The sequence below is a fragment of the Monodelphis domestica genome, chromosome 3, assembly GCF_027887165.1.
Source record: "Monodelphis domestica isolate mMonDom1 chromosome 3, mMonDom1.pri, whole genome shotgun sequence".
In the NCBI taxonomy this organism is placed as follows: domain Eukaryota; kingdom Metazoa; phylum Chordata; class Mammalia; order Didelphimorphia; family Didelphidae; genus Monodelphis; species Monodelphis domestica.
In genome coordinates this window covers 315,620,519-315,647,624 of record NC_077229.1, presented here as the reverse complement: position 1 = coordinate 315,647,624, position 27,106 = coordinate 315,620,519, and the positions used below count along the sequence as shown (strand labels likewise).

Sequence of the window (27,106 nt, the reverse complement as noted above, 5' to 3'; positions counted from 1 at the left end):
GTTCTCCTGGTTCTGCTCACTTGACTGTGCATCAGTTCATGTAAGTATCTCCAGTTTTTCTGAAATTCTTCTGCTTGTTTCTTATACCAGAATAGTATTCCATTACAATCATATACCACAATTTGTTCAGTCATTCCTCAATTGATGGGTATCTCCTCAACTTCCAATTCTTTTCTACTACAAAAAGGCCTGCTATTTTTGTCTCCCTGGGATACAAACCTAGTAATGGTTTTGCTTGGTCAAAGGGTATCACAACTTTATAGCCCTTTAGGCATAGTTCCAAATCTCTCCAGAATGGTTAGATCAGTTTACAGCTTCCACCAAAACTGTGCTAGTATAAATTTGAAATATTTTTTATTTAATTTAAAATATTTGGCTTAACCTAAATGAAGCTGAGTAACTGAATAATACAGGTTAAAGGAAAAACAAAATATAAAAAGATTGCATGAACTGAAACAAAGAATAGGGAATTTTAAAGCACCCAACCTTGTCATGAGTTCTCATTTTTAATACACTACATTAGATTATAAGATATTTCAATTTCTGGCCTATAGAATAAAAACAGGAAAATGTTGCTCAGAGTTTAGCTAGCATTTTTTAATGATAGAAAGTAATCTTTTATTTTCCACCCTTTCAATTAAACTAGCACTGTCACCAGGCCCTTAATGGTCGATTTTTGCCAAATGGAAAATACAACCATGAATCAATTGATTTTCAGCTTTTTATTTTTAAAAAAGCTAACAATCCTCACTTTCTACATGTCATTTTTGGTTTTAAGAAAGAACAGACCGTGCATATCGTAATGCAATTAAATTTTGTTTTTTACAGAGAGGATATATATAATGTGAAGTAGTAATGTGGATATATATAAAGTAAAGTAGTAAGACACAAAGTCTTACTCTTAACTCTGCTATTCATAGTGTGTCCCTAAAAAATTTATAACTTATGAATATTATGTTTCCTTTTAATCCTTGGATTAAATATTTTAGTCCCCCAATTTCAATACTCTATGATTCTGTAAAATGGAAATGATGAGAAATTACCTTAGCATTTTCTATCTTTTTTTAAAAAGACACAAGAAAAAGGATCCGTAAGAGCATCAGTAATTGAACACAGGTATAAGTTCTGTACTCCTTGTGTACCTTCTATTTCAGATATTTTATAGATGAAAGAGACTAAGGTGAAGCCCATGAATGGGAAGCTTGGGATTTTTTTGATGTAGGTTTTTGTAGGTTTAGATCTGGAAGCATGATAGAAAAGGTTCAAGATAGTGTCTCTAGACCACCATTTCACTTATAAAGCAATATTAATTCTCAAGTTAAGCAAAGGAATAATTAAGAGTGGGGAAAGTAGGAAAGGATTTGGTGAAAAGTTCTTTTTCTAGTTATAGAATTGATTTTGATGTCTCAGTAAGCAGTCAAGGTGGATTTATATGATAAAATCCTTACTTTATTATTTTTTTCTACTTTGTTACCCCCAAAAAGGTCTATTAAGTTCGTGTGCTTTTTTCCTCCATACTTTGAGATTAAAATTAAACCGTTGTGTGTTATTCAGAAAAAAATAAAGCCAAGCTTACTCCTGATTTAGTAGTTATTTTTACAACTGACAATAGATGGCAATGCCACTCCATAAAAGGCAAACAGGTTAACTGATTGAAAAATAGCCTTAGAAAGTAAATGAATAAACGAAAACTAGCTTTGAAAATAGTATGTACCCAAGTATCTTTTCCTAAGAAAAATCCAAAAATAAATTTAAATTTTATTTTATTGATGCTTTCTACAGTATTTAAAAAGAAGCCAATATAGCAGAAGTATATTTTTTTCAGTGATGGGAAGAAACTTTGTCAAAACACTATGGAGAGTGTTGTTGTTTAGTCATTTTAGTCATGTCTGACTCTTCCAAGACACCATTTGGGGTTTTCTTGGCAAAGATACTGGAATGGTTTGCCATTTCCTTCTCTAGTTCATATTACATAGATGAGGAAACTGAGGCAAATAGGGTATAGTGACTTTCTCAGGGTCATACAGTTAGTGTCTTGAGGCCAGATTTGAACTAAGGAAGATAAGTCTTCCTGCATACAGGTCTAGGACTCTGCCCACTGTACCATCCAATTGCCCCAGTGGATAGTGTTGTTTTGTGGCAAAAGTAGGTTTGAATGTTGCTTCTGCCATTTAAGTAGCCCTGTGACCATAGGCAAGTTATTCAGCCTCTCTCAGTTTTAGGCTCTCCTCATCTCTAAAATAGAATACCTGTAATAACACCTGATTCACAGAGCTATGGATATGAAACTCAAAAGAACTAACTATGCAAAACACTTTGCAAATCTTAAATAATAATGATTTCATATAAAAGTCAAAGTCACTCCATTTTATTGAGACCACCAAGTTAAAACTGGAACAAGGACCCTGACTTAGAGAATTTATTAGTGTATTATATTAAATGTATAAATATGGTTGAGGCAGGGACTGAGTTGTGGTAAATTCCAGGCTTATATAAATGATCATTGTTTATTTAAAATGTTAAAATGCTTAAGTTGTTTTATATCTATTTTTTACATGATATTCACAGGTTACAGAGAAATATTTTGGGAGCACAAATGAAGTTTGTAGAGTGCTCCAAAATGGGATGGTTCCTAACATTCTACTCTATAAAAACATGTAGGCTTTCAATAGACCTAAAGGAATACCTCCAATATATTTTTTTTTCCTGAACATAATCATGATACAAAAATCTGAAGAAACATAAAATCCATTCAGAAACAAAATGTGTTATAAATGGGATAAAATAGCTGAAGACAAAAATCTTTGCTTTATTATTATTGATATTATTTTAAAAACCCTTACCTTCCAACTTAGAAACAATTCTGTGTAACAGTTCCAAGACAAAAGAGGAAGTAAGGGCTAGGGAATGGGGCTGAAATGACTTGCCCAGAGTCACATAGCTGGGAATTGTCTGAGGCCAGATTTGATCCCAGAACCTCCTGTCTCTCAATCCCCTAAGCCACCTAGCTGACCCCCTCTACTTTAATTTTTAAAGAAATCAGTCTGATGATTATGAAAGACAACTAAACTGTCACCCTATCTACCTTTCAATCCCCAGGGGGGCAGACACCAGGCATGTCTGCACAGAATTTAAATTCTGTGCCTAGTACAGTGTTTTGCTCATAAAAGAGGATTAGTAAACATCTTTGAATTGACTAAGTTAATCTTTCTTGACTCTAATTTTAGAGGTCTGGAGATAAAAGAAAATGGGTGCTATTGAGTATCATGTGACAAAGAACAAATTACATGTACTATGAAAAGTATAATAACTGTAAGTCCCCTTGATTCTGGAACTCTCATAGACCTACTAATCCTTTATATAACTCAGCCTCAAGAGATTAGGTTAAAATATACACTATAACCTCTCTCCTTACAAATAAATGTCATACATTGAATTCTCAAGGAAGACAATTATTTAGATTTAATAGGATATATTCCAGAAAAAGTCACTAAAAGAACCTGCAAATACCACCTTAGTTTCAGATAATAGGATCACAGAATCTTTGATTTTACTTCCCTGAGGATAGGGTTGCTCCTCTATAAAATGAGCAGGTTGGGCTAGATAAGCTCTAATTAGGGTCCATTTTAGCTCTAACATTTCATAAACATCATTAATTCAAAACTATGAATAGAATGTAAAAAGAAAACTTTCCAAGGAAGCTTTTCTTTGGCAATAACTAAGCCAGACAAGGCCATTATCAGAGTAAATTCTGGTTACAATTAAATGCCATTCTAAGACACTTTCATTTGTTACCAACTACATGAACTATATCTCAGTGGGGAAAAAAAAACCCCAACCTTAATAGGTTCACTTAAATTAATAAGCTGCTTAAAGTGATTAGAATCAGATTCTATAAACAGGCAGAGAAGAGCTAAATCTTTGCCCTCTTTAGTACATGAAAGAATGCTGGGTTCTAATGAAGGTATCACTTAGCCACTAAATATTAAGTGAACTGATATTAAAAAATATGATTAATAAGAAACATTTCTTGCAATTTTCTTAATTTTGATAACAAGAAAAATTTGTAAATTAATTACATTTTTGTTCAAAAGGTCATGATTAACAGCATGAAAATTAAAAGTGATCATGAAATGAATGAAAATAAAAATATGTAGATGATCAAGGGAATTTTTAAAAAATTACTAGGAATATTCTGCATAAAGCTTTATCTACGCAAAACTCTCAAGCTCTGATTTGAACTCAAAGTGAACCCTCTATCAAAATTCTATATCCCTATTCAAAATTTCTTCTTTGTCCATTTCTTTTTACAGTTCTGATTTGTCAACTTAGCCAAACGGCTAAGGAAGACAAGGAATTTATAGAAATAATCATGACTATTACAGTGTGTGGTTGTGTAAGAATTAAGGACTTAAATAACTTGTATTTCTTTATTTCTGGTTCAATATATAATAGGACATTTTACCTGCCTATTTCTATTCCTTGATGTGTATAGTTATTAACAGCTGTGACTTTCTCACCTGACTCAGGAAGAGTATAGCAATTATTATCCAGAACACTATGAATTTTTTGGATGAGGAAAATTGTCTTCTTTCTACTTCCCAAAATATCTAAATAAAATGTACATGTGACATAAAACTGGTGTGCCTGATATTCAGCTTTATATCTGATAAAAGTTGCACTGACAGAAGCTTTGCCATAACGGTGTCTGTTTATAATCTGTGAAGAACAAGGACATGGCTATACAGCATCAAAAGTCCTATGCATAGGATTGTTCAAAATCTCTATGCCAAACAAACCAACTATGCATTCTATGTAAAAAGAGAGTTCTAAAGTGACACAGCGCTCAAGAGACACTTAAGTGGATCTCTAAGCCCCAGGCAAACTTGAAATCCCCTGATTTAGTGTTTCACTACCAGGATACTCTAAGGAACCACAAACTTTCAAAGGGCTACATGTAGCAGATATACCACCTTTGGACTTTATCACCTTAGAAAAGTAATTCTGTAGCAGTAGGAGAGGGAAAGGCCCTCTAGCTGTAAATACACATATATAGTCACTGGGTGAGTTTCAAACTGTTTCAAAGAAAAACATAGGAAGAAAGATTTTTCATTGTTCCATACGGTTCTTAGCACCAGTGATGACCTTTGCCTCATTTCTTGACAGCAAGGTAAGCCCCTGTGCTATTACTACCACTAGGGTGATTTTGTTTTCATTGCAGGATTCTAATCATGACCTAGAGTAGCAAAAGAATTTAAAAAGGAACAGTAGTGAGTTCAAAGAGAAGTCTTTTCTATAGAGGAAGGAACCCTAGTATAGCTGCAGAAAGCAATAGTAGGGCCAGAGGCATCCTAAACCTCCAATACAGAGGCTCACTTGGGACCATTGGTTAGTATGGTGCTTCTAAGGATCCACACACATATTTTGAAGGTGGGTATTTCTGCCATTAGGAACTTGAATCTTAATGGTCGATGAATGACTGATTGATGCCACAGTGTGAGCTAGTTTACAACAAAACCGACAGTGCTTTTATTTCCAAAACACAAGGTGAAGCAATTCCTAGTGAAGAGCAACATGACAGTACCAACTGTGAAAAATAAAAGTTAACATAAGGACATGACTCAAGTTAGGAAGAAAAATCAAAATTATGAGAGAAAAGACTATTGAGCTTTTCCAATCCTTATTTTGTTACTGGGAGACTAATGTAGCTAGCAAAATACAGAAGTCTAATGGCTCCTTAAAAACACACACACACACACACACACACACACACACAATTTATATAGCACATGTAAAAATGAATAAATTTTAAAACATGAAAAAAATACCTGAAATTGAACTCTTGGACACTGAATCAGAGATAAATTAGTACCGATCTTTCTTACAATACTTCGAGATGAACCATATGGTTTGCCTGACCAGAGTACCTGAGAAAGGAAAAAACCAAAATGTTTAATGACAATACTTACAACACTGTTAATACAGAGTTTATCAGTCAATTATAAAACACATGAAGAGTCTGTGCCATATAATTAGATGGCACACTGTAATAAGAGGTATGCTCCACATTTGGGGGGAAGGGCTCAAATGTTTCCCAGTTAAAAATTTAAGGCACATAGTTTAAGCTATTAACAATGCAACAAAGGTTATTGGAGAGAGCATGTATAATGGCAATATAATGCAACTAATAATTAATTTAATGCCATATTTATTATATCAGTGTTATCTACTTTCAGAACTTCACAAGCGCACACACACACACACACACACACACATCATAACAACCTCTTAGATTAACTCTTTCATTTTAGATAATTTAAAGATTTAGTTTCAAAACAAAGATCCAGGCATAACACAAATGTCTTGGGATTTGAATATTATCAGATTTTCTGATATCAAATTAAGAGGGTACACAGAGTACTTTACAAATCTTAAAGCACTTCAGTTATTTGCTATCCTTATTAATATACAGTAAATAAAACCAAAAAAAGCAAAATTTCATAAAAGAAAACACAGGCACACATATGGATTAGTGGGTGCATACTGAGTCCACTCTGAAGCCTGATGATATGTTTTCCTGAGTATATTGGATATATATGATTGCATCAATACTTTATTTAAAAGAAAAGACAGATAAGATAAAGGAAATAATTTAGTTGGGAGATCAAGATAAGACAATCATTTTTTTCTTAAGGAGCATCATTTTCCCACCTAATTTTCTTATCCCCTACTAGATATTTCTCTGAAGGGGATGATGCAGTGGCTAAAGCAACCACATATACTAAGTGGGGAAGCAGGTCCAAAAAGGGCAGGGAGGCATTTTTCAGATGGAAGCCCCAAGGACTGACTCTGGGAAGAGTGAATGGAAGAGAAATGAGCTATTAAATAAAGAAAAAAATAGAAGTGCTTCAGGATTGAATTATACTTCTTACTACACATGTATATCTGACATTCGTGATGAGACTTTATATATTAAAATCTTTAATTAAACCGGCTGTGCTCACTCCAAGTAGCTCAGAGACTGAAGATATACCAACCTGGAGTGCAGAAAGCCCCAAATCTTGAGGTATAGAACTTGGCTTTGAATCCTGGCAGAATCACTTATGCTCCTTCTGCTTCCCTTTCCTTACCTATAAAATGAAGTTTTGGCTCAACCTCTGAGGCCCTCAATGACTCCAAATTTATGACTCAACTCTGAATCTACCTTACTGTCACATTCAGGGTATGATATGAATACCATAAATAGCTCTGAAGCCTGGTTCAAACTTGCCCCTTGGGCATACATTATCAGAAATCAGGCTGAGCTCAAGCCCATCTCTCTGCTGTTCTTCAGCTGACAAGAACTTAGTTTTAAGTCAAACTTTACTTTGCCTATGCTGACCTTGAACTCTGAGGGTTGGACCAGAGCCAAACACAATTTAGGAAATCATAAGGCAGTACTAGCATTTGTCTCATACTTCAAGGATTCTTTGTGATTCTCCCCTTTACCATGTGTAGGGTCTCACTGATTTCTCAGAGAGGTCAGAAAAAAATGGGTTAAAGTTAAGAATTGGGTCTGAAATTTAAATATTATTCCCACCTAACAGTGAAGACTATCATTTGAATATATCCTTGAACAGAAGTAGGTTATATGGGAGAGGAAGGACATCTGACAAAATGAAAGTGTGAGGCAACACAGAGTTTTATTAACAAATAAATAAAACAAAGCAATTGCCAAGCCAAGAAAAAAAAAATTTGAATGGGCATGCAATGGGTAGAGATTTAACGTATAATATTTAAACAAATCTTTACCTTAAACATTTTTCAATGGGCTTCCTTAGTCTTGATCTTTTAAAAATAGAATCACAAATTAGGACAAAAAATGGCAACCTTTAGTTTCTAATACTCTGCCTTCTTAATTTTTTTCCCCTGTGATTCTAAGTAAGTCATAGGTCAAATAATACTATGACATAAGAAATGTTTCAGTTACAGCAGAATACCATTTCACAATAGTAGTAAGGTACAGGAAAAGAACAATTTGATGCTCAAAAGAAATCCTACTTCATTTTTAATGAGAATATCTAGAATGCAGAAAATGAGAACCGAGAAAGCTCAGTAAGATAGGTAATAGATTCAACAATACTTTTTTTTCAGCTTATGACCCTGGGACCTATATGGTAAACAGCCGAGTAAAGATTCCGAAGTTTCCTACATAACTGTTTTCTTAACTGTTTCATAGAAAAACACAAGACCAAAGCTTTTATAGAAAAAAGAAGCTATAATTTCAAAAATAGATGCCAGAATAACACAGAAGATGATGGTGTATTTGATTTTTGAATGACCAGTGGGCTAAATAATAAATAGTATTCTTCTGTTTTTGTTACCTGTGTTCTGCATGGCACCTTGTACTGTATAAAGAAACAGGAGGCAAAGGTCCATGCAGGCTGCTGATTAAGGACTCTAGGGGGAGAATGAAATAGTTGATTCTGTTACAGTAGGACAAAGATACGTGGAGAAAAAAGAGCAACTAACCTCCAGGAGTCACAGAATTAGGTCTTCCTTTATTTTCTCTGTTCAGCCCTCATGAGAAAAAAATGCAAATAGCTATAAAGGAATAGGGAACAGATGGTACTGAAAAGTCACCATCTGTACACTGGGAGGCTGTTTGACCCAAGTGGGTCTCTCTCTCTCTACTCCTGGCTCAACCATGCCTTGTAAATGTAGATGTGTAGAAAATGATTTTCTCTATTTTGAAGCAATTAAAGATATACTGTTATTTGGATATACCCAGATAGCAATTGGAGAAGAGACAGATAAAAGCTTCTTTATACTTCTCTATATATATTGCCTAATCTCTAAAGTGGATTACATTCAAAAAATGTTCTAAATGGTAAAATTATTCTTATTATCCATTTATTATGCATAGTGTTTATGCATATGAAAACATGCATACAGAGAAGTAACTATAACTATATTAATGCTAAGAGAAATTCTGGGAAAGGATCTGAGAGGTAGAGAGACAGTGTGCATGTGTGTATATGTATCTAGTTGTGACAGTCCATAACATTTAGCAACAGTGTTTGAATGTGATGACAGCAAAATGGGGGGAATCTGGTGACATTAGGAAAGCAGTTTGTTCTATTTTAACATTGTGAAATGGTACAGTAGAGGTGTTGAAGTGTGAGGCTTGAGTCTGAAGTTGTCATCTGTCTGAGTCGTGCTGGCTACACACCCCTAGCTTCATGTAGTAGTAAAGGGAATTAAAATTAATTGCTGCCATATTTCTACTTTATTTTCTATTTTTAAATTTGTTCTATATTAATTTATTCAGATTCATGTAATAATCTGATAGACAATATTTAGTAGGGAATACCAACTGTAAATTCAATCCCAATGAACACTTTAAGTGAATGGACTGTTTTAAAGAAAAACTAGAAAAAAATAAGCTCTTGGTTTTTTTAGACTATGGGCATGGGGAAGGGGGAGAGAAAAGGAAGATTAAATTGTACATTAAGAAAATAACAGTAATTCAGAACAGTAGCATTCCCTAAAACCCTCAAAGATCTCTAACCAAAGGATACTATTTTTTTTGGTCATCTGAAACTATAAGCCATGTATATATTCCTTCTGAAGTACACTAAAAGGAAAAAAAAAACTCATTCCTTAAGATAGTGAGAAAATTCTGAGATTCATATTCTTTTCCCCCACAAATTAAATATTGGCTGTCTGCTATAAGCAACAGAACAACAATCCATTAGTTCCCTAATAGTTGTTTCTTCCAACTGAAAAATAAAAGGTAATACAAAAACATATATGGAATTGTTCACTAAAGACAAAAAGAATGGAGAAGTAAAAATATGTTGTAAAATCTAAAAAAGGCCATTGAGAAGATGATATAATATCTAAAAATATGTAATATCTATTTAGGATTATAGATGTAGAGCTCCATCCCACACACCCCAGGGACTCAACAAGCCCTGATGCTGTGTCCCAGTACAGCCAGTGTTAGCGTTGAGACCCAAGGAGGGAAGCCAGCGTGGGAAGTGGGGTGGGTCTCTTTGCTTCTGCAACTGTCTTTGGGCTGGAGCTTTCCTCTGAGCTCATACCCTATCTCATCTTGCAATCTCTGGTGAGCTGAAGTGGGGAATCGGATTTTTACCTAAAGTTAGAAAGGCCGATACTTATTTCTCTCTTTCTCTTTCCTGGGAAGAAAACTTTTTAAAATTACTGGTAGTTCTTGTTTTTATATCACATTAATTTCTTTATATATTCTTTCTTTCCTACACTGATAGCCAGCATATCTTCATAAAAAATAAGAGAAAAACCCTCTTAAAAACCCAACATATCAATTAGGTAATTTAGTCAATGAACACTGCTTAAATATCTACTATGTGTTACCATTGCTAAGTACTGGAGATACAAAAAGTGGTAAAACACAGTTCTTGCCTTCAAGGAGTTCATGATTGAATGGGTTAGAAAACAAGCAAATATGTACAAACAAGTTATATACATGACAAACAGGAGATAATTGAGAGAAAAAGCTCTAGAATTAAAATGGGCTGGGAAAAGCTTCTTGTAGAAGTCAGTAGGCAGAGATGAGAAGTGAGTCTTCCATGTATGAAGACAGAGAAAAAGCCCAGAGCTGAGAGATGTAGTGATTATTCATGAAACAGCCAGAGGCCAGGGTCACTGGATGGAAGACTACATTTTGAAGGGTAAGGTTCTAAGTGGAAAGGGGGGGAAGGGTAAGGGGTCATGGATAGTTTGAAGGGGAATATAAAGATTTCGAAAAGCTGCTGTGGCCCTCCAACCTTCTGAAACAAGTCAAAATTCTTCTCTTCAGATCTTTTCTCTCCTTAGTTTTGCCACAGAATTTTCCCTTTCTCTCTCTCCTCATATATACATTTGTATACATATATATTTGAAAGAACTCTTTTTTCCCCCCTTAGGAATCACAGGAAAGAAGTCATCTTCAAGCCTCTTTACCTTACCTTCTAGGACAGAAATCAGCTTGGACTTTGAACAAATTTTGTCAGTTGGCCAGGAAGAAACAGAAACATTCTCACTTCAGGTCACTGAAAAATCATCATCTCTACTGTCCATTTCCTAGAAGTGAGCTTTCAGTCCTAGACTTTCTTGCTAACTCCTCTTGGAAAACTGGGAAGGTAAAATTGCTTCCTGATATCAACTGATACTCCTTTCTCATGGTTAGTACCTTGTTAATATATATTACTACCTGACTTCCCACTCCTTTTACTCACTCCCCATTTTTGTCGTGTTAACAACCTGTCTTACTTGTTTTTCTTATTTTTCTGTTTCTCTTCTTCTTTAAGTACCTTTCTTCTAATAATCCTGGCATGATCTTTTACAGTTTTTCTTTTACTATTCTTCAGTTGTTCTATTTGAGTTCTCTATTTCTTCCTTCAATTGAATCCCTTTAAATTTTATCCCTAGATTTCTTTACAATTTCAAATCTTGACATATCACCTCCCCCAAATTTTCTTTATTTCAAGTCCTTCTCTTCCACAACCATCACCTAAATGAAGCTGGAACTATAATGTATTACAACACTTTTATCTTGAATCCTGAGAAAATACTTTTCTTTAAGCTTAAAAACTATAATATCTTAAGCGGCCCTAAACTCTTCATAGATAAAAATTGTATTAAACTTCTGTACATAATACAGACCAAAAACATTAATACTGTTCAATTAAAATAATTTTCTTTTTACTTAAAAATAGTATTTTGAAAAAATAAATAAATAAAAATAGTATTTTGCTTATTTGTAATGGGTAAGTTTTCTTCTTTTCTCAATGAATGGAGTGGGGAGAAAAAGAATTTAAAACTGGAAAAAAAAACCCTAAATTAAATTTATTTTTTAAAAATTAGGAAATGAGCTTGGTCTAGATCATTTGGTCTCTAAATTCCTTTTCAGCTCTTAAATATTTTGATTCATAACATGTCTACTATGTTTTAGAGAAGTATATTCCTGATATATGCAAAACAGTGTTATAACAAGGTTGCCTTTTATGATTTTTCAACACTTCGAACCACTAAGTTTCACAGACATATTTTGCCACTGATTTACAAAATCAATTTTGCATACTCACTGAATCCATGCTTATTCCAACTTGTTCGCAAACCATCCTAATTAAGCGTTTGATCCAGTTAAGCATCTAGATGGCAAAGTCTTCACAAATTGTTATTTTCAACATTTCAAGCACCCACATCAGCACATGGCCCATAATCGAACTGAAATTAAAAAAGAGAAGCATTTAAATAGGCAAACTTTCAATTAACATTATTGATCAGCATAGTATATTGATAGGAACACAGGAGTGCAAGACAGTAAATTGGTTCTAATCTTAGTTCTGCCAATATCTGCCAAGAAACTTTAGGAAAGTATTTTATATAAGGAGGGTTGTTTTTTAAGATACCAACTCCAATGTATTTCAGGAAACACTTAGTTATTAAACATCTACACTATCTGAGGTACTAAAATACAGAACAACAGTCCCTTCTTTGAAGGAACTTACATAGGACTAAAGAGGGACAGAGGACATCATGGCATTAGTACAAGTAGGTATCATATCAATTTTACAATCCAATAGTTAAGCACCAATTATATACCCATCATCATTCAATGTACTACTGACCCTACTCACAAAGAACTTATGATTAATTTAGCTGAGGAAAAAGACATGAAAGAACTGTGAAGTCTACCTACCAGTGCTATCTGAAGACCTGACAGCATCATTGCTGTTGTGGTCCCTTGAACTATATGAGGATCTCATGGCCAATTGGAAGATATAGATATAATTAGGTGCTGTAGATTCCAAATTGAGTATCAAATAGAATATATATGCAATTAAGTCTATATATCTGTCCTTATGTACTGGGAAGTTTGAGGGACTTACTGGGAACAGGAGGTGAATAAGCTCTCCTGACATTTTCCTCCACTTAGTAGTACATGCTTTCTTAATGGGTGATTCTGTGTTATTTCAAAGTCAAACCTAAAAAATGAAAGAATCCACAAATAATACATACAACTCTCTTCTTAAAAGCCTTAGTTATATTACCATGGGCAAGTTACATCTCTGCAAATCTCATTTTTCTTACATGTAAAATAAAGGATTGGACAAAATGATCTTTCAGCACCATATCTATTATTAGATTGGAGGTCACATTTATAGGACTGAAATTTTGGGGTGCAATCTGCTGGCTCTCAGTCTCATGTCAAGATATAGAAACAAGACCTTCAGGGACTTTTAAATTTGGTGAATGTTCCACCAAATAGGTAGGGAATCATTGCTTCTGACCAACTGCAGATATAGGTGCTAACAGTTGGGATATCGTTCCAGGAATTTGCAGTTGTCCAAAAGACATTCACTTTATATAAAAACCTCTAAACTCTTCACATTTCTTTAAGAGATGAGTAGTTTGGAAGATTTCTTCCTTTAGCTTCAGGTGATTCTAAAAACACTTAGACAATAGATACTAACTTTCTGCATAAATCCTAAGGGGTCAGCACAGATAATTATTTAGTTAAACTTTAGAAACTTCATTAAGTATTCTAAGTCCCCCATCCCCAAATCAGTAAAGCATGGCAGAAATGGAAAGATAAGTAGTGGGAAGTTTTCTTCACCATTATTACTCAAAAAATTTTTTAATTTCTGTGAACATATTTTCTCGACTATGTATTCCCATTAGTCAATAGACAAGTGAATGAAAACGCATTTATTAAGTAGTTATTATATGCCAAGCCCTGGAAAGATAGAATAACAATTTACAGACTCAATCAACAAACATTTATTAAGAGCCTGCTACATACTGGACACTATGACTTTCAGACTTTGTTCAATAATGGAATGGAGAGCTCCAAAATTGATAATCTCATGTTTATGAAATAGATCAAAAGACAAACACTAAGGCTGGGGAAAATAAGCAATCATAACATTTATATAAATATACATCCTCTCTAAATAGGGAATAGGCTAAATATATAATCATATGTAAATAAAATACATCTATATTCAAATCAGTATTTACTAAACATGTACAAGGCAGTTACAAGAACATAATGTGCATCATTAGAGTCTGAATTATACTCTTTGTAAATTACTTATATTTATTCAGTTGCTAAATATTGTGATTCATCCTTTGAGATATTTCTTCTACCACCTAGACATACATATCAACTCATGCCAGTATTAATATACAACTTTAGCTAGACTCATGTTACTAAATTTCATTTTATCTAGCACACTGCTGCTCATGTTTTGTGCTTTCTTTGACTGTGGATATTGCCTCCACTAAAGCAGATTACAAAGCTCAACAGCACTGGAAAACTATCTTCATGAGTTATCATGATCAAAAAAAAAAAAAACAACCCTGGGTGGTTCAGTGATTGAGAGTCAGACCTAGAGACAGGAGGTCCTGTATTCAAATGTGGCCTAGCTGTGTGACCTTAGGGAAGTCACTTAATGCCAATTGCCTAGCCCTTACCATTCTTCTGTTTTGGAACCAATAGTATCTATTCTAAGATAGAAGGTAAGGGTTTTTTTAAAAATTAAAAATAACCCATGGGTAACCTACCTTCTTGACACATTGTCAGCCTGTGCTCAAAGTTTGCTCAACTATTTCCCATTAGCTGAACTTCTTGGATTTGACTCCATTATTACCCTCATTTCCCAGTCCCTTTACCCTTTGAGCTTCCCCACTGCTCCTTGAAGGCAGGGGCTGTATTTCTTTTTTGTATTTGAATCCATAGTGCCTCATGAAGTACCTGACACATAGTAAGTGCTAAATAAATGTCTACTGAATTGAACTGAATTTTCCTTCAACACCATTTCTTGTGTTCAAAAACAAAAATAGGTCTAGGTAGCTTACCACATATCAAATTCCTCTTTCTGGCAGCAATGTTCAATGGTTAGTATCAACATACAGTTAAGTGTTTAAATTATATCCTAGACACTCAATACCTGTATATCTATAAGCAAGTCACCCAAACCCTCTGGGTCTGTGCCCTGATCTGCAAAAAAGAGGATAATATCTGCATCATATAATGCATATTCTGAGGAAACATGCTTTACAAATCTTAAAGCATAAAATAAATAAGGTATTAGCTAACTTATTTGCTGGCAGTCCATTAGTACCCTCTGCTCTGAGCAGGCTGGGAATGCCACAATTAAAATGTACTCCTCCCACCTCTGTTCATATCCTTTAACACTGCTGAGAATCCAGACATAATGCAAGCATTATCCTACTCTTATCTCCCCTACTTATTCACATGCCACTCATTCTTTAAGCCCCATTTTCCTGGGCAAATAACCAGAGCTCACTATATACTTACGATCATTTATTTATCCTGTTATTTTTCTTCTCTCACTCATATCTATGTATGCTTGTTTTGTGTTTCTTTTTTTGGGGGGGGGTTAGGGGGAGGGTTGTGGTGCTATTAAGTCAACAAGAATTTCACTCTATTACTACCAGGCACTGTGTGAAGTGGTAGGGATACAAAGAAGTTTAAACACTGTGCCCTCCATAAGCTCACATTATAATGAAGGGAGTCAACAGAGAAACAAGTAAGGTGTATATATGTACAAGAGTAGAGGGGAAGGGAGAGATGGGGTATGGCTGGTTAGCTCAGGAAAGACTACCTACAGAATGCTGGTTTTGAGGTTGGCGTTTAAAAAAGGCAGGAAAGCCGGGAAATGGTGATAAGAGAGTAGACGGAGCTTTCTAGGCATGGGGGACAGCTAGTGCTTAATCATGAGGCTGCAGGACAGTGCTGTATTAATGAGACATCAATTAGGCCAATGGAAATTACAGAGTTCATAGAGGGAAGGAAGTGTGGAAAGGGGCTATGTTCTAATGGGCATTTTATATACCAAACTGTGGATTTTATATTTGATCCTGGAGATGATAGGAAGCCACTGCAGTTTACATGTATATATATACATATACATATTTATATATATATTCATAATTACTTAGTTTATTCAGTAGCTGCCAAAATCATGTTGAAATCTGAATGGAGGATGTGTAGTGGAAAAAGATTTGAGCCAGGGAGATGAACCAATGAACAACTGCAATAGTCTAAGCAGGAATGAAATCAATGAAGCACATGTTAAGTTCTAAATGATGCAAAGCATGGAGCTAGATATACATCCAGAGTCACAGGTCTCTTGGCTGTCTGACAAGCAAGATAATCCATCTCCTGGCTCTGGGCATTTTCTTTGGCTCTTTCACATACCAGAATGTTCTCTTCCCTCTCTGACTAATGACGTCCCTGACAACTAAAATTCCACCTTATCCAACCATTCTGGAAGGCAATTTGGAACTATGCCCAAAGGGCGATAAAAGAATGTCTGTCCTTTGATAGCACTGCTGGGTTTGTACCCCAAAGAGATAATAAGGAAAAAGACTTATACAAGAATATTCATAGCTGCATTCTTTGTGGTGGCCAAAAATTGGAAAGTGAGGGGATGCCCTTCAATTGTGGAATGGCTGAACAAATAATGGTATATGTTGGTGATGGAATACTATTGTGCTAAAAGGAATAATAAAGTGGAGGAATTCCATGGAGACTGGAACAAACTCCAGGAATTGATGCAGAGTGAGAGGAGCAGAACCAGGAGAACATTGTACACAGAGACTGATACACTGTGGTACAATCGAATGCAATGGATTTCTTCTCCATTGGTAGCAATGCAATGATCCAGAACAATTCTGAGGGACTTATGAGAAAGAAAGCTATCTACACTCAGTGGAAGAACTGTGGGAATAGAAACACAGAAGAAAAACAACTGCTTGATCACATGGGCCGATGAGGATAGGATTGGGGATGTAGACTCTAAATGATCACCCTAGTGCAAACATCAATAATAAGGAAATGGGCTTTAATCAAGGACAGATGTAAAACCCAGTGGAATTGTGCATCAGCTATGGGGGGGGGGGGGGGGGGGGAAGGAGAGAGAGAACATGATTCTTGTAACCAAGGAAAAATATTCTAAATTGACCAATTAAACAAATTAAATAAACCAATAAATAAAATTCCACCTTGCCCAACTCCTCTTCATTCCAGTGCCTTCCTTTTGTTAATTACTTCCTATTTGTCCTATAAAAAGTTTGTCTTGTAAATATTTGTTTGCGTTATTGTCTCCCCATTGGACTATAAGCTCCTTGACTCTTTTTGTAGCACGTGCTTAATAAATATTTACTGGCTGAAAAAGAAAATAAGAGTTCTGCTCTGAAAGAGCTCACATTTTAAAGGGGGAGATGAAACATTTGAAAAGTTTCAAATGTAAGTCAGATGTAAATTTCTTTGTATATAGAATACGGCAAAGCAAAAGTTAATATAATTTAACAGTCTTTAATGTAATTTCCACTGAGAAAATGAAGTCAATTTCTGATAATGGTCAAATCTTTACTCAGTTCTCTATCTTCTGGTACCTCCATACATGACACCTCTAACCATTCTCTACCCTTGCAGTCTCTCCTAGGTGTTTCTTCAGGTATATTTTACCTGAAGAATATTTTTTTAATATAATATATATTATATATATATACACATATATATATAATATATATATTTTCCAAAGCTGGTCTTGAAATTCAGTTACCTTTCTGGTTCAGATCTTTATCGCTCCACATCACCACCACACTTCTGCAAAAGCCTCCTAATTTATCTCTCAGTCTCCAGTCTCTTTGCCCTCTCTAATCTATCCATCATATAACTCTTAGTTGAAAGCTGCTCTGACCACAACACTCCCTTGCTCAAGAATTTAAAGTCCTTCACAATCTGGCTTCAACATCTTTCCAGATTTATTTCACCTTAATCTTCCACATGTATTCTATTGACTTACTCACTTTCCTGTATATAATATTCTCACTCATCCCCTTGCCTATGAATACTCTGGGCTCTCCCTTCTATCTCTTGGAATCCCTAGCTCCCTTTACGGTTCAGTGTAAGTGCTACCTCCTACCTATCCACAACTTTATCAACAATTCCAAGATTATTTCAGCCCACATTGATCTCCCTGCATTCACAGTCAGCACCTTAGCATTACAGCATATATGGGCAGGGCAGAGTGTAACAGACTCCAAATTTATTACTCGTCCTTTTCTTCCTCTACCCTTACCATCACTGAACCTTACCTAAAGGCAACAGTACCATTACCTTTTAAGGAAGGAAGGAGCAGGAATCAGTATGTTTGTTAATACAGTATTTTCCAAATTAATTAGGCACAGGACATTTGAGAGCTACAAAAAAATGAACACATGCATACACACATACAGCACACAGGAATATATTCCATAAATCCTGGAAGGGAAATATGGATTAATCTTAGCAAAACAGAGAGCCAAGAAAATTGTGAAGCAAAAATAAAGGATTAAGGGGGCAGCTGGGTAGTTCAGTGGATTGAGAGCCAGGCCTAGAGATGGGAGGTCCTAGGTTCAAATCTGGCCTCAGACACTTCCCAGCTGTGTGACCCTGGGCAAGTCACTTGACCCCCATTGCCTAGCCCTTACCACTCTTCTGCCTTGGAGCCAAGGGCTTAACCAAAAAAAAAAAAAAGGAAATTAAGAGTAATTTTCACTCAGAAAAACGCTGCTGGGGGCAGCCGGTAGCTCTCAGTGGATTGAGAGTCAGGCCTAGAGATGGGAGGTTCTAGGTTCAAATCTGACCTCAGAAACTTCCCAGCTGTGTGACCCTGAGCAAATCACTTGACCCCCATTGCCTAGCCCTTACAACTCATTGGCTCCAAGAGGGAAGGTAAGGGTTTAAAAAAAAAAAGAAAAAAGAAAAACGCTGCCCATACTGTTTCTGAAATTTAAAAACTGCTGAATTTGGTGTTTTAGAAGAAAAAATATTGCTAGTTTTATTTTTTTTTCTAATGGGAATTCTATTTGTGGAACAATAGGATCTCATCTAAAGACCAGGCCACAAATCTGGAGACATAGATTTCAGTGTACCTGCTAGTACCAATCAACCATAGACAATTCACTTAACCCAATATATTACAATACAATGTAATACATTATGAGCTTGATTTCATCTTTCAGGAGCTGGGTAATGCATTGGATAGTGTGTTGGACCTGGAATCAAAAAGATCTGAGTTGAAATTTAGCCTCAGATACTTACCAACTGACACTGAGTAATATAAAAAAAACCTGTTTGCCTCAGATTTCTTATTTGTGAAACGAAGACAAAGAGCACTTATCTCCCAGGGTTGTTGAAGAGAAAAAGGGGTATTTGTAAAGTGCTTTGCAATTATTATTTTATTATTTAAGAACCTTGTTTGGGGATGTCGATGGGGACTGATGCAATTTTTCTTCTCAAACGGAGAGGACTAGGAAGCTAAACAAAAACTAAAACAAGGCTAAAGAACTTATTTTACAAATGCCAAAAATATCATTCTTATTCTCTCATGTGTATACTTATACATATATATATATAAATATGTTAATCAAATTTATAACCTTGCAGGCAATCTGATTGTAAGGAGTTGAGATATATCCTTCACTATTCGATTTAACTACTTGTCTAGCAAGAAGTAAAAAGAAAACATTTACAATGCATTATAAATCACAAAAGAATACAAATAATAAGCTAAATGGAACTATTTAAACCACAAACTCTTTCAACCAAACATACCTATGATTAATAAGTTGAATACATAGTTCTACTGATACCATAACAAGCCACTACACTATTAATACAGGGGATCATTTTAAGTCCTCCATTTTTCAGTTCCATGTGGAAGCACATGGTAGTGTATAAGCTATGCTAGGCCACACTAAAGTGAAACCATAATACCTATTAAGAATGATAGAGAGGGCAGCTGGGTGGCTCAGTGGATTGAGAGCCAGGCCTAGAGACCGGAGTTCCTAGGTTCAAATCTGACCTCAGACACTTCCCAGCTGTGTGACCCTGGGCAAGTCACTTGACCCCCATTGCCTAGTCCTTACCACTCTTCTGCCTTGGAGCCAATACACAGTATTGATTGACTCCAAGAAGGAAGGCAAGGGTTAATTAAAAAAAAATGATAGAGGGCTAAACTTCTGAATGACAGAAATTCATGATTAGAATAGAAAAACTGACAATAAGAAAAACCTGGCAAACGGACAAACTTTTCTACACACACACACACACACACACACACACACACACACACACACACACACCCCGCACCATCCTCCCCCCAAACACACACCATTTCCTACCAGCTACACAGCTTTTGGATGTCTCTATCAAACTTCCTATCTCCAGGAAACTTACTGGGAAATCTCATTACTTTGCAAGATTGAATCTACCTGATATTTACACCTTTTCAGTATATTGTGCCCTTCTTTTTGGACACATTGGCTGGAGGGCAAGACAATGAGCTCCAGGGCCTCTTTTTAACTCCCATTAGATAAGCTCCTTAGGATGTGAACTTTTTTTAAAAAACTTGTATTTGTATCCCTGGTGCTTAACAGAGTGTTCTTACATAGAAGGTGCTTCACAAATATTTATTGACTGATGTTCCAATATTGGCAATTAGGCAATTTATATTTAACAAATTGTTTGCATTAATTAATGGAATCGATTTGTAAGCCTTACTAAAAATTTTTGTATTATATTTCAGAATTTGATCTAATTTGGTTATTTTTATATACTGAATTATTTTTATCATTCAAAAAAAAAAAGACTAGAAAATGAAAAATGCTGAAGGCGATGTGGAAAAACAGGGGCACTAATGCAATGCTGATGAAATCATGAACTGGTTCAACAATTCTGGAGAATAATTTAGATCTATGGCCAAAGAGCTATCAAACTGTACATACCCTTTAACGCAATACCACTAAGGATCTATATGTGCAAAAATATTTATAGCAGCTCTATTTTGTGGTGGTAAAGATTGGAAAATGATGAGATGTCCGGTAAAGATTGGAAAATGAGATGTCCATTAATTGAGGAATGGTTGAACAAGTTGTAGTATATAATTGTGATGGAATACGAATGTGCTCTAAGAATGAGGGGGGATGGTTCAGAAAAACCTAGATGAAGATACAGAGTAGCAAGCAATACCAGATTATTGTCTCCAATGACTATTTTGTAAGATGATCAACAATGATCCAAGATAATTTTGAAGGATCATGATGAAAAATGCTACCCACTACCAGAGAGAAATGATGTACTGAGTACACAAATTGAAGTATACTTTACTTTCTTTTTCTTTTTTCCCTCAATATGGCTAATATGGAAAAATGTTTTGCATGATTTCACATGTATAATTAATATCATCTTGCTTACCTTCTCAATTGATGGGAACTACTTTTCTATACTCACCCACAGTAGAAAAAGGAACATACATTTGAGGGCCTATTTTTCTCCTACATAAAATGAAGGTACTAGACTAGATACACTTTAAAATTCTTTCCAAGTCCACAACCTAGGAGAGACATCAGGTAATTATTGTACCCTGGGTACACTGTTACAAGCTAAATGTCCCTCCTAGAGACAATGTATCAAAGTGAAAGCAAAAAAATGTACTGTCCAAAATACTCTCACTTAAATCTCATTTGATACACACACCAATGACAGTACAAATCTACTAAAATGGTGTTTTGGTCATACCTCTAACTGGACTCCAAACTTGTAATAATTTTGGTGTATGCTACTTCTTTAAATTTAAATCTATTACATTAAAATGTCCGGTCAACTCCCACCCTCCTTTCCCTCCATTAGAGAAGTCATCTTTTGACCAAAAAAAATAAAATAAAATAAACATATATAACTGTCTTGCCCATTTCTATTTATCAGTTCTTTTTTTGGAGGTACACACACACAAATCATTTTTCAAAAAATATTTCTATTGCTGTATATAATGTTCTCTTGGTTCTGTTCCTTTCATACTCTTTATAATTTCATGTTGGTCTTTCCTTGTTTTCCCAAAATTAGTGTGTTCATTTCTTAGAGCTGTATTCCCTCACAATCATATACCACAACTTACTATTGTTAAAGGAGACAGGTTTTTCCCTCCTATGACAATGCATCTGAGAAGCAGCATATAATTATGTTTACATTATATTAATTAATAATTATTGTAATGGTGCCTGGGAATTAGGAAGATTTGAATGCAAAACTCAAGGTTCACACTTTAACAGTCAATGTGTGAATATGAGAAAGTCAAAATTAAATCTTTGAGTCTCTGACAACTCTTTAAGGAAGTAACTATGTTGGAAGGTGGAGACAATTCATAGAATCACAGGATATTTCCTTAGAATAGCTTTTTTTTTTCCCTCTCCTGAAAATATATGAATTATGAAATATGAATTAGTTGTATTCCCCTCAACAATGTCAAGTGGATGAAAACTTAAAAATATCATTTAAAGATTTTTGAACTGGTAAGCTAGACTATGTAGTTCCTGGGATAATCTTGGTGAACGGGTGAAGGTAAAGCTGGCAAAAGGCAGGAAAATTTTAGGAGAGAATTGTGAGAATACATATTCTTTCTCCCCATTCAAAAAACCAATGTTTGGCACATAGTAAGTACTTAATAAATGTTTAAATGAACATCAATTTATGGAGGATGTGACTGGGATTCAACATATGTCAAATAAAGATCTTTGAAGAATGGAATTAAAAGATATCATTTGAAAAATGTGATTGTAAAAGAGGGGTTGGTCAAGAATCAAGAGAAACGACAGGTCAAGAATCAAGAGTGAGAAATGACAACCTAAATGCTCTACTGGTGTTCTCAGGGCGTCAGGAGACACTGAAGAAAGCTTCCAGTAGGGTAGACTCTTTGGGGAACACTTTACATGGGAGGACACAGAACATAATTGAACAAGATGGCCCTGAAGGCAAGAATGGGTTTCAATCACATCAGCATAATTAGAGAAAACATTTGGGATTTGTGAGTTCTTTTTTCATAAGGAGCTCAAGGAAATCAACCTTTCTGGAATGTTAAAAATGCTATGACAAACAATTGCAAAGTTATCAATCATCACAAGAGTTTGATCAAAATGAATTATAATCAAACTGATATAATGACAAAAAACATTTAATGATATAACTGCAGAACATGGTAAGGTTCTTGAGGGCCTACCTTTTTCTAGGACATTTATGCTAAGATAGTTATATCGCATTTTATAGATGAAGAAAGATGCAGGCTAACTAATCTCTCAATTCAGTACTTTCTTCACAAATTCACAGAGGTTTAAGAGCTTAGGAGTAATTGTACAGCCCAAAACATTTCAGAGACATTAAATTGGAAGATTAAAGAAATACATGTAAACACTGGCATCTTATGATGATTCATTCACTCTTTATCAACCTTTGGGTACATTTTAATTAGCTATAATATAGCTAATTGAATTCAAAATTCAAAATTCAAAATAATTGAATCACAAATTTAAAATTAGAAAGGGCATAAAGAGATAATCAATTGTTTCTAATCTCTTCCTGCTACCACCCTGATAAAAATCAGTCCCTAACCTAAACTCCATCTTTCCCCACACAAAGAGAAACTGCAAAGAAGGCTTAATGAAAACCAGAGGAGAGAGAACACATAGATGATGAGATTGAAAAAAAGAATCACTTTCTGGAAAATGCTGCTCTTGATGACTATATAGCTATATTTTTTTCTCTCTAAGAAAGCTTACAATCACTATACTAATGAACAATCCAGGGATTCTTCCATTCCCAAGTGTTAAGATTAATTAATTTTAGCAATCTAAATCTGAGGAGTTTCTTTTTAGGGCACCCCCCCCCCCTTTATGTAAGGTCCACTAAATTTTTAAGTTAAAGGAGTTACTTGCAAAAATGACAAAATAATTATTTCAAATGTATGTTTAAAATAACAAAGTGGAAGCTATACTAAAAGATCAAGGGGTGGGGGTTGTAATGCTCATGCCACTAAGGGAATGATAATTAACTATGAAGGAGTTTTTGAGAAGCTGTATAACTCCAGCTTATAACTCCCTATACTTAGTGAACATAAAAGTTGCTTTTCTTGGCAATAATTGATCATAAAAAAAAAATTAAATGTACATACAACTAGTTGTCTAATTTTGTATCTTTTAACTATATTTTAGAAAGTTTTTATAACAAATTTGCATGTAATTGGAACTGATTTTCAATAGCGTATAAATGAATTAAAAAAAGAACTTAATAAAATAATCAAGAGCAAGGAGACCTGGATTCGTTTTATTTTGGCTATTAATTTGCTATGTGATCTTTGATGAGACAGAGTTCTACTGGGCTTCAATTTTCTCACTTGTAAAATGAGGGGTCTGGACTAAACTGGATTAAAGTTCCATTCCAATTCTAAATTCTATATTAGGCATAACATAGATGTTAAAATTAATACTATATAAAGACTGAATAACCATAGCAACAAACTTCAGTAAGACATCTTGGTGATAAGCCTGAATTTATTTTGGTTAGCCCTCTGGATCAGTATATTCTGAAAATAAGGCCAAGAGTTGTTCTAGTTAGGATATTGTTCTGCTCATTCTACAGCCAATCAGAGAAACATTTTCTGGAGTGGTTAACTACAGCTACTAACTCAAAAAGCTTAAGGGTAAAATAAACGGTTTTTAAAAGCCTTAAATTTGCCATCTGCAAAGTTTTAAAGGGCAATGGAAAGAGTTGATAATACTCCGAGGCATATGACTAACCAAGAGAACAGAGTGCTACATGTGGTAATAACATTTTTTTTAATGTGAGGTACTTCTTTCACCCAAAATATTCAGTCAATCAATAAACAGTCTTCAATTACTTATAAAGTCCAAACTCAATCTGGCAAAGAAGTCTCTCAACAATAACATCTTATCTTTTTCCCCAATTTAATCATGACACTATTCCATAATACAAATTTTCTTAATTTAAAACATTCTTATTGCACCCATAACAAAGTCTTAGTGTTCCTTTCCCCTTTAATAATATCCTATATTTGAATAACACTTCATTTTCTAAAGTGTATTTTTTTAAACCCTTACCTTCCTCTTTAGAATCAATATTATGTATTGGTTCCAAAGCATTAGAGTGGTAAGGACTGGGGAATGAGGGTTAAGTGACTTGCCCAGGGTCCCACAGTTAGGAAGTATCTGAGGCCAGATCTGAACCTAGGATCTCCCATCCCTAGCCTTGGCTCTCAGCCCACTGAGCTACTCAGCTGCCCCCTATAAAGTGTTTTTTAATATAGTATTCTCATTCTATTTTCACATCTCTCCTATGTAGTCAGGATGTGTATTTCCATTTTACCCCTGAGAAAACTAAAATTGAGAGTTTGGTCCAATGTCACACAGCTAGTTCCTGGCCAGCCAGTTAGAAACCATTGCTCTGCTTCAAAAGGCAGCATTCTTTCCTTCTTACTACATAACTAGCCATAATATAGAAATAAAACATTTTAAAATGTCTGATATAGTTATTAAACAATTTGGGTCTTCATTTAAAAGTTATAAGTCTTTAAATATTTTAAACATTAAATATTTTAAACCATTTTAAAAGAAACTTTCAAAACATAACATATACAAATGCAACTCCTAACTAAAGCTGCTTTTTATCCCACATTCTTTTTTTCCTATGGCTCAAACTCTTAACAATTATCTCTGGTTTACTTAAAGCAAGTGATATTGGGGCAGCTAGATGGTTCAGTGGATAGAAAGCCAGGCCTAAAGGCAGGAAGGAGGTCCTGGGTTCAATTTTAGCCTTAAATATTTCCTAGCTCTGTGATCCTGGGCAAGTAACTTTACTCTCATTGCCTAGCTCTACTACTCTTATGCTTTGGAACCAATACTTCATATTGATTCTAAGAAAGAAGGTAGGGGGTTGTTTTGTTGTTTTGAAATTAAGTACTGTTGTTTCATCATAGGGTCTGTACTTCAGATTAATACTACTTTACATTTTATAGTACTTTAATTTATAAAACTTTCCCCACAAGTGCTGTATGAAGCAAGGAGAGTACTAATTCTATTTTAGAAATGAGCAAATTCAAGGTTATGTAGTTTAGAAGTAATCTATATTCATCTGATTCAAATTTAAACCTAATCAGAAAAATGACATTTACTATTTCTACCTCCTGAGGTTATAAAGCTGGACTGGGATTGGATTGTCAAATTTGTAGAATAGAAACTGGACTAGTCTTTTTTGTAGTATAAAGGAAGTAAAATTAAATAAAATCTAGAAAAAATGTGGATAACCAATTATTCTCTGCTACAATCTAACTCTTATGCCTCAAAGTGAAGTGTGGACCCTGAAGATCCATCTTAACATGGAAAAGATCTCTGAAGAGGCTCAGACTCCCAATACTTCTTTTGAGGATCAGTCTGGCTAAGTGCTGCCTAATTTCCAAAGGGATAGCCATTAGGATTAATTTTTTTCCCCAGGTACAGACAAGTATTGTGCAGTGGAAAGAAAAATGAATTTGGAGTCATTCTGCAATGTGTTTTGCTACCTACTACCTCTCTGCATTCAGTTATCTCATTTGTTGGGGTAGACCAACAGGATCTGAAAGGGTTCCTTCCTGCTCAAGATCTAGGCTCTATCTATTGAGGCAAAGGTTCTTAACCATGAATTTGTTTAAAAACATTTTTGGCATAACTATATTTCAATATAATTGGTTTAATTTGTAATCCTATGTATGCATTGAAGAACATTATTCATTAAAGGGGTCCAAGACACACACACACACACATACAAATTAGGACATTAGGATATAGAGGATATCTTACCTGGATGGGTGGGGTAGGAAAGTAATAAGCATTTACTAGGTACTATGGGGGATACTTTAGAAATTTGGTCCACAAATAATCTTGCTAGGTAGGGGACTATTTACTATCTCCATTTTGTGTTGAAGTTGAGCTCAGAAGCAACAAGGCGGTCCACTGGATAGAGCCTAATGAACTTGGGAGTCAGGAGGACCCGAGTTCAAATCCAGCCTCAGACACAGTTATTGAATGTGTTTCACTTCCCTCTACTGTAAAACAGTAGTCACAACAACCTTTAACCTCAAAGGATTGTCAGGATCAAATGAGAATCTATAAAGGCCTTAGCACAATGCCTGACACATTGAAATGAAGTAAATAAATGCTCCACTCCCTTCTCCCCCACTCAATCTAGACCCAGATCTCC

At 35.0% G+C, this 27,106-nt stretch overlaps 1 protein-coding gene across 4 annotated transcripts in view; it reads right to left on the bottom strand.

The window, feature by feature from the left end:
* Positions 1-27,106, bottom strand: part of MTFR1 (mitochondrial fission regulator 1) — a 55,896-nt gene that overhangs the window by 27,396 nt on the left and 1,394 nt on the right. For 2 of the 4 annotated variants that reach the window (XM_007487053.3, XM_056823983.1), the window contains exons 2-4: positions 12,897-12,992; positions 12,090-12,231; positions 5,829-5,927 (exon numbers count right to left, since the gene is read on the bottom strand). In XM_007487053.3, the coding sequence (XP_007487115.1) occupies positions 5,829-5,927; positions 12,090-12,155 (165 nt within the window). In that variant the 5' untranslated portion in view covers positions 12,156-12,231; positions 12,897-12,992. Of the gene's footprint in view, positions 1-5,828; positions 5,928-7,791; positions 7,828-12,089; positions 12,232-12,896; positions 12,993-27,106 lie in introns of all 4 variants that reach the window. The other 2 variants (XM_056823984.1, XM_007487054.3) reach the window with 2 other exon arrangements.